The following is an 8,719-nucleotide window of genomic DNA, read 5'->3' on the forward strand; positions in this document are numbered from 1 at the left end:
CCACCTTTTTATCTATTTTTTAAAATAACTCACTTTCAAATAAAAAATATTTTAATATAAACGAGATGTGAATCCAATTGATGCAATATATAAAATACACAAATTCAATTGGCGACAATGTACAAATATATATAAAAGAGATTCTTTTATACATTGTCGCTAATTAGATTGACACATTACACCAAGGCCAATTAGATTAGTGTCTTCTTTATTTTAAATTTTTTTATTTAAAAATAAATAAATAAATAAATAATTATAAATATTTATTTAAAAAAAAGTTATTTAGATAAAAGTTTAGTTAACTTACCTAAAATAAAATAGAATACATTGAAAAAAAATTCAAAATTGAAAGCGAGGAGAATGAGGTGGGGTCCGTATTTGAAGGAAAGTTTAGCGAGATTTGATAAGGAAAAGGTAGAAGCATTTATATAGGATTGGATTCTGTTTTATTTTTGAACGGAAGAGATTCGAGAATTATCGCAAAGAATTATATTATAATAATATAAAAAAAGAAAAGAAAGCAGAGAGAGAGAGAGGTTGGAAAAAGAAAAGGGTTGAGGTGAAAATCGAGGAAAAGGAAGAAGGAATGAGTGCTACTACTACTCTCTCTCTGACTCTCGTGGGTGTTGCTTCTTCTTATTATTCTTCCAACCCAAACCCTAATTTCAATGCCTTCTTCTCCTCCAACAAGCTTAAACTCAAACCAACCCTCTCCACTAGAACCACGGTAATTCTACATCCTTCTCTTTCATTTTATATTTTAATATGCTTTCTCTTTTTCACTTGTGTGATTTCTGTTTTTTCAGTGGCTTTGTGGACATGTGAATAGAGATCAAGATTACCAAGTTGAAAATGGTTTAGGGTATTTTGATTCCGAGGAAGAAGTAGGCAGTCTTGTTCGAAATCAGGTTCAAACTATCGTCGAAGGATCAGGCTCCACCAGGCCATCATCAGACTACGACCCTGCTCCTGATGTTGATTATCTACAGGTATTCACTTTTCACTTCACCCATGCTACTTTTATTCACTTTTACCCTAACTTATTTGCTACACTCACTATTACTATTCTTTTTCCAATTTGCACATCTTACTTAACTATCACGTACATTATTACCAATTATCACCCTTGTTTGTGCCATGCCGCGAAATGGCGCATATATTTATCACCCCTTTGGGGCCCTTTCTTATGGCACACTGCGGGGTTTAAACTCAGAATAAATGGGTACCATGGCGCAGCTTCAAACTTCAACCCCGCATCCATAAAACAAACCCCTAACCAATTATTTTCTGGAGCAGCGGATCAGAACCTACTTCATATAAAACTCTTCAACCTCATATTCTCAATCAAACCTTTTCACCCTGGCGACCTTCCATTTCCTGTGAATAACCAAAATTTTCTTTTCTTTTTTGATGGCTCACTGTATAGAGCAGTCACTTAAAACAATCATGTGACCTTTTTATGTTCACTTTCTCTCCCACGACCAATGTTGGCCCACTCACATCGTTTCATCTTCACGCCTACTATGACAGCTTTACACTTTAGGGAAATATTTTCCTTCTTTCTGGATTTGATACATGGTTGCGGATTTATCCCGAAACAACAAAAGGTCACGTTGATTTACAAATTTTGTGTCAATTCCAACTTTGTATCAAACAGACGGTTTTTCTTTAAAAATATTGCATTGATGCGGTGGAAGGATTTGAAGGGGGTTTGTGTTCTACTGGGAGGCCTGGTTTGTAAGGCAATTTGAGGAAGAAATCACTGTACTCCAACCTTTATGATGAAGAGTTTAAGGGGATTTCGGTGCAAATACAAGGAAAAGAGAGAAACGTTGAGTAACATGTTAGTGTGGTCACATGACTATTTTACCTGAATCTTTTAATCTCATCCATTGGTTACTCCCTCCGTTCCTTTATAAGTGTCATTTTCTTGAGGAAAATATGTTTCTTTTTAATTGTCACTTGCTAAGTTCAATGTAGTATTAATTGCTCTTTTGTCAAAATTGCCCCTAGATAATTATTACAGAGAGAAAAAAAGAAGAATTATTGTGTGAAAAGTAACAACAATGATTAGATTTCTTGGTACATGTAAAAAGTCAAACAACGACACTTAAAAAGGAACGGAGGGAGTATTACCTAATGGCTTATAAGAATCTAGATTGTTGATAGTGTGCTATAGCGTAGCAGTAGGGGACCTCGGCGCCACACTTTTGGGCTGCTAATCGCTATCTGCGATAGCGGAAATAGCGGCCACTATTTGTGATGGCGTGGTGGCGCAATAGCAGTGCTATAGCGGTTCTGTAGCGGTTTACCGACTGCTATTGTGAAGATGAGGGCAATATTGTAAGTTTGAATTTTTTTTCAAGGCAAATATGTATTTTTCTCTTTTTATTTGACTAATATAAAACCTCCTAGTGATGCTCTAGGTCATTTCCAATTCTCTCTTCACTCAAATTAGCTAGCGGCGAATCTAATTTTCCGTTCTCTCTCTCCCTCTCTCTCTCTCTCTCAATTTTCTTCTTCCACATTCTTCTCAACCTAAAAATCAGCAAGCGGTGGGTGGATCTTTCTCATCCATTCTTCCACATTCCTGTTCACCTATTCATTTTTTTCTTCACTTTCTCATCCATTCACATCTATTTCTCCCGTGTTTTGCTGTTTTCTCATCTATTTGGTTTTGGGAGAAGAGGGTTTGACTTGGGAAGTCGTTGGTAATGCTGTTGGGCTAATGAACCAGCAAGTGTTACTAGACATAACTCTAGACTTGCTACATTAGTGTCTAATGGAGAAGAAGAGTTTGAAATTGAATCAAGTGATGAGCAAGATGATATTAAAGTGGTGGAACTTAGAAGTGAAGATGAGACAGATTTGATTTAGTCATTTTGTTTACAATTGTTTGTGTTTATAATTTGGTTTAGTCATTTTGAGCACATTAATGATTTGATTTTGATGGGAACTTATATTGTGGTGCAGTTGGAATTTATGTATGTTGTTGCAACCATGGTTGTCAAAATCGGGATCTTGATAAAGATTGTTAGGATATGGAAAAAGCGTAAATCGTAGGATCGTTACTCGGATCGTAAGATCCCAACAAATAGACAAAATTATAGAAATAACTAGGAAGAATAACCTTAACATAAAATTCTCATTAACTTAATCATAATAGCAAATATTCAATCCAAAAAAACATAATTTTCTCAAACATAATATTCGTAACAAATATTCAATCAAGAAAACAACTGGAATCAATGAAGACATGGTGAATTGTTTTTGAAAAGCTCAGGAAGAGGTATTGGAGTGCAAGGATAGAAAAGATGAGAGTAATGGAAGGACTGATTTGAATTTATAGAAGAAATAGATGAAGAGAAGAAATCCATCCATTGAATGATTAATCATTTCAGAATTCATTCTCAGAGTTCCAATGTTTTTTGTGGTTGCACTTCTTTCACGATAATTATTTCTGCTGTTCTCAAAATCACATTTAAAATATTCCAACTCCCAAAACCCTAAAATATGTGAGCGCTGCCGTCAGGGTTTAGTTAACGGGTCAGTTTTGGGCCGGGTCAAATGGGTCCAAAATGGGTCAAAATGAAAAATGAATCGTAGGGATCCCACGATTTTACGCTCTTCCTCTACGCTTTCATCGCTCCAGCTAATTGCACGATCTTTCTGCAACTTAAAGCGATGGATGGTTGCCGGCGCGTAAGATTGTACGCTTTTGGGAGTTAAAGCGCGATCCTAACAACCATGGTTGCAACTTCTGTTTTTAAGGCATTATGTATGCTGTTGGAACTTATTTTAAGTATTTGTGTATTCATGTTAAGTATTTATCTTGGTTTTTAAAGCTCACAATAGCGGTTTTCAAGCAATCATCAATATTCATAGTCTTTAATGATTGCGATCTTAGAAGCAATCTCAATTATCTGCTGGACATTAATTTGCACAGTAATCAAATTGATTTAATACAGGAGTTATTGGCCATTCAACAACAAGGACCTAGAACTATTGGCTTTTTTGGAACACGGAACATGGGATTCATGCACCAGGAACTGATTGAGATTCTTAGCTATGCTATGGTTATAACTGTAAGAAATGCTGCACAAAGTTCTATGATTTGTGTTGACAATTCCTACGAATATGTTTCACAACTTAATATGCGCTAGTTGCAAATTTTTTATTTATAGAAAAACCACATATACACATCTGGAGCATCTGGGACAAATGCAGCTGTTATCCGGGGTGCTTTAAGAGCAGAGAAACCAGAATTGCTTACAGTTATATTACCCCAAAGTTTAAGCAAACAGCCTCCTGAGAGTCAGGAGCTGTTATCCAAGGTAAAATTCATGTTTGAACTTTTGAAGTTTTTATAAAATGTATTTATGGTTTAAATTTGAAGTGTTCATATAATCTTTTTACATAGGATTATTTTAACGTTGTAGGTTCATTTGCTGAACATCTGTCCTTTTTCTCTTCCTGTTTGTGATATTTTATCCTCAATGATGAAAAGACGTGTAATCTGTTTTTAGTACGCATTTTAAAGAATAAGATGGAGTTAGATAAGATTAGAGAATTTGATAAAAATAGAATATGATGAGGTCGAGATAAAGTCTTGTCCTATCCTTGTTTGATGTGCACATGATAGGTAACAAACTAGAGAAGATATATTATTCTACTATATTACTTGAGATAAACCAAATAATGATGTAATAATATATGTTAGTGCCAAAATTCCCTCTGTTACAAAATCATATTTAATTTTAAATAAATTTTTACATCCCAAATATTGATTTTAAATACAGTATTTTTATTTCTTTATTTTTCTTATTTATTTTTAGATTATATAAAATGATATGTAACCAAAAAATAAGATTATATAAAATGATGTATTTAAAATTACTCTTAAGTTTAAAAATTTAATCATAAACTTATTTATATTAATTTAACTGAACATAAATATATTTATAATTTTTAATATCAATTATTTTATTTTTATTTAAAACATATTTATGAAATTATTTAATGCTATATATGAGAAGAAGAAACAAAAACTTCAAAGACCAATGAAATTATTTAATGATGCTATAAATTTGATAGGTACTACCAAGTATGACCCTATATTTAATGCTCCTGGCGGGGAATAGCGATCATCCACATGTATAGGAATCCCCCTAATGCATGCTATAGAAATTTAGGTTTCATGCTGCTTTGTCTCCTAGTTTGTATATAATGTGCCGTTCTTGATTGGAAACTGGATTTTTATCACTTTTTGCCTTGTTTTGCTGTGATTTTAAGCTCTCTAGGTCCTTCGGACATTGCCTATGCCATCTGATCTTTTGTGGTTTTGGCACTTGTGAATAGAAGCTATGGTTTTGGCACTCCTAGTTTGTATATAACGGGGCGTTCTTGACCAGAAACTGGATTTATCTCCTTTTGCTATCTGGTGTTTACAACAGCCATGGTTGGAAACAGACATGGCTGGGAAGAGAAATGGGCAGAGCCGCAGAACACAGACCAGAGCATGTCTGTTTCTGATTATCTTGTTAGACCTACAGAGAAATAGTCATGTCCTGTTACATCTCAATTTCAGTTGCTTTCTTATGTTGCCTTGCTGTGAGGATGTCTTCTCCTCTTTCTTTTTACCCACCTTTCTCTACATGCACACACACCCTTGTTCCAAATAACATTGGACTAGTGTAAACTACTCAATTCTATTTTTGATTGAAATTCTTATGCTCCCTGAATAGGGCTGTGCAGTGCACTAGATTCCCAGTATTGTGGTCGAGTTTATAATCATTAGTTGTAATTCCTATGATTTCGTTGAATGTGCAGGTGAAAAATGTGATAGAGAAGCCCCATAATGATCATCTACCTCTATTAGCAGCCAGCAGGTTTATACTATACTAGCTTTTTCTTGCTGTCTTTCGTTTTGAAATGATTATACTTTCACAAGCTTTATACTCACAAACCCCACATAAACTCTCATTCTCATGCAAGGCCGCAAGGGCGAGAACTGTATCCTGTTATAACTTTTTCAGAATAGTCCACGAGTCTATCACTGTACAATATGTGGGGGATTTTTGAGTTCAAGTTTTGTGCATTTAGCTTAAAATTCATTTTATTCATGGAAAAAAGAAATTAAACTGAAAGAGGGATCTTCTAATTAAGTAAAGATCAGACGAGTGGCATTTTTAATACTTTATTGGGGGCATTTAACACTTTTTCTGAAAAACAGCAAATAATTTCATGTGTAACAATTTACTAAACTATATTATGTATCTCTTCCTCAATTCATAATTTATAACCGGGTGAAATATTGTCCCCATAAAAAAATCACACTTTATAGTTCCTACAAAATTATTTTGCAAGTAGTTTTAGTTCAGCTATTAAGTCCGCATATATTGTTTGAATGTATTTTTTGCAAAAACATATATTTTTGAATGATTTTTTCAGACATGTTTAGAACATTATAAAAAGGCTAAAACAGCATGCATGATAATACTGTAAGGACTAAAAAGTGTGATTTTTTTTTAAGTACTGAATTTGGTAATTTTATAAAGACAAACCATATTTTACCATTTATAATTTATAGTACATGCATTGTTAGGTAAAATGAAAATAAAAATTTATTGCTTAATTCAAAACCTAAAAGTTCCACAAACATGAATTTTTTTGGTATGTTAAACCCATCACATATGAAATGGGGGTAGTGTAAGAAGGGTATGGTACCAATTTAGAGACATATCACTGTATGTATTGTAATACATTCTGTCTGTAAGAATGCAGGATTTGATTTGTAAATTGGATAAATAAGCTTGATATTGGTAGAAACTGCAAGCATCTTGTAATGAAATTTTGGAGCAAAGTATGTTGTCATATAGTAGCTTGTAAGATTAAGACATTAAGTTCTACCATTGTTTCAATTGCAGGCTATGTAATATGGATATCATTTCACATGTCCAGCAAGTCATTTGCTTTGCTTTCCATGACAGTAGGTTGCTGATGGAAACTTGTCAAGAAGCAAAAAATATGCGGAAAATTGTGACTCTCTTCTACCTTGACTGAGGCAATTTTTATCCATGTGTATACATTATTTCTCTGCGTAAGTAGGGGTTGGGAGGGTAGTGCTTATTTTTAGTTTTGTAATTATAGTATTTCATTATTGCTTTAACTCGACTCTTTAAAGTTTAGTTAGAAAGGTAAACTTTATTGCATTCTTCGAGAATTTCCATTTTAAAACTTAGGACGTTGTCCTATAATTTACTCAACTCTATTTTGGGTAGGGTGCATTTATGTTACACAAATTGATTGAACGCACGCATTTGAAAATTTTAAATTTGGGGAATTACTCAGTACTTCCTTATATGTGCATCCAAGACATTTGAAAATCCGAAATTTGCTTTGGACGCATTCAAATCACACCAAAATGTGATATTACGAGATCTATCTAATTCTTAATTCTTATCAAAATATGGTTCGGAGATTTATATCAGGATATTATTTGGATATTATTTTTGGTTGTGTGATAATTGTAAGGTGGATTATTTCGGAGATACATTACTATTGTTCTAACATTATAATTTTGAGGTCAAATTATACTAATGGTAAATAAGGAAAATTGTAGTAAAATCAAGTTTAAAAGTTTAATTAAAATTATGTCAGAAAATATAAAAAAGTTATGTCTCATGTAAGACCTCAGTTTGGCCAGTCCCAAATGCGTGACCATTATGTTGACGCCTTCTTCTCAACCGATCTTTTTGTGGCCCAATAAAACAAAAGAAAAATTAATTAGTGCAAAAAGCGTGGGTTGCCTCAACCTTACTCTCAATAGTATTAGGTGTTCATGTCTCCTTATCGAACCATCTGTCGTATTCACTATTCTTTTTTTATTATGTTGACGCCTTCTTCTCAATCAATCTTTTTATGGCCTAATAAAACAACAAAAAAATAAATTAATGCAAAAAGTGTGGATTGCCTCCCAAGTAGTGGGTTGCCTCAACCTTATTCTCAATAATATTAGGTGTCCATGCCTACTTATCGAACCATCTCTCGTATTCACTACTCTTCTTTTTCTTCTTCCTCCTATGGGATGGTTCATACTTCTAAACCTGTAGTTGTGGTTTTTGTTCTATCCTAAGTAGTAACTTTTCGGATTTGGTTTTAATCCTTTCTATGTGAAGTAGTAAAAAATATACAACCATAAGATTAATGAGTTAAATATCAAATTTTGTTCTATCAGTGTATATATAGAGGAATTGAAAATATGGATTTTGGTCAAATAACTTAATGAAAAAGTACCTAAATGAAAACAACTTATTTATAAAATAACTTAAATTTCAATTAAGGCAAACATGACCTAGGGTTAGGGTTGTTACTCTAACATAATCGCACGATCCATGTCACTTCTAATATGGGAATTTCGTATGAATGATAAAAAATAGATAAATATGGGCAATACGTGTTTTCGTCAGTGAATTGCCTTATCGACGATGAATACTTCGTCTGCTTTCGCACAGCCGGATTATTCGTCGATGATTCGTTACTTTTGCTCAGCTATATTGTGTTCTCAAATTCGTCCAATCGCTTTCGCTGTTTTAGACTCGATTGTTTAGAAATATGCGTTCTAGTATCGCAAATATTCTTTTAGGCTACGGTTGATACCTGAGAACGCCTTACTTTCTTTTAGACAACAACACCAAAAATTTGATGCAGCTATAAGTGC

General features: G+C 33.5%; 1 protein-coding gene across 1 annotated transcript; it reads left to right on the forward strand.

The window, feature by feature from the left end:
• The first annotated feature begins 453 nt into the window (after window positions 1-453).
• LOC127138232 (uncharacterized) lies at window positions 454-7,265 on the forward strand. The gene is made up of 6 exons (XM_051064626.1): window positions 454-727; window positions 807-989; window positions 3,969-4,085; window positions 4,185-4,334; window positions 5,830-5,888; window positions 6,927-7,265. The coding sequence occupies exons 1-6, from the start codon at window positions 587-589 to the stop codon at window positions 7,060-7,062; spliced, it is 786 nt and encodes a 261-aa protein (XP_050920583.1). The 5' UTR covers window positions 454-586; the 3' UTR covers window positions 7,063-7,265.
• Window positions 7,266-8,719: the final 1,454 nt, after the last annotated feature.

The sequence above is a fragment of the Lathyrus oleraceus genome, chromosome 4, assembly GCF_024323335.1.
Source record: "Lathyrus oleraceus cultivar Zhongwan6 chromosome 4, CAAS_Psat_ZW6_1.0, whole genome shotgun sequence".
NCBI lineage: Eukaryota > Viridiplantae > Streptophyta > Magnoliopsida > Fabales > Fabaceae > Lathyrus > Lathyrus oleraceus.

Bases quoted from the DNA above. Each gene is read 5' to 3' on its own strand.
- LOC127138232 (XM_051064626.1), top strand. From the start codon at position 587: ATGAGTGCTACTACTACTCTCTCTCTGACTCTCGTGGGTGTTGCTTCT. The intron at 4,335-5,829 runs GTAAAATTCATG...TTGAATGTGCAG, and splicing joins GTCAGGAGCTGTTATCCAAG to GTGAAAAATGTGATAGAGAA. The intron at 5,889-6,926 runs GTTTATACTATA...TTTCAATTGCAG, and splicing joins CCTCTATTAGCAGCCAGCAG to GCTATGTAATATGGATATCA.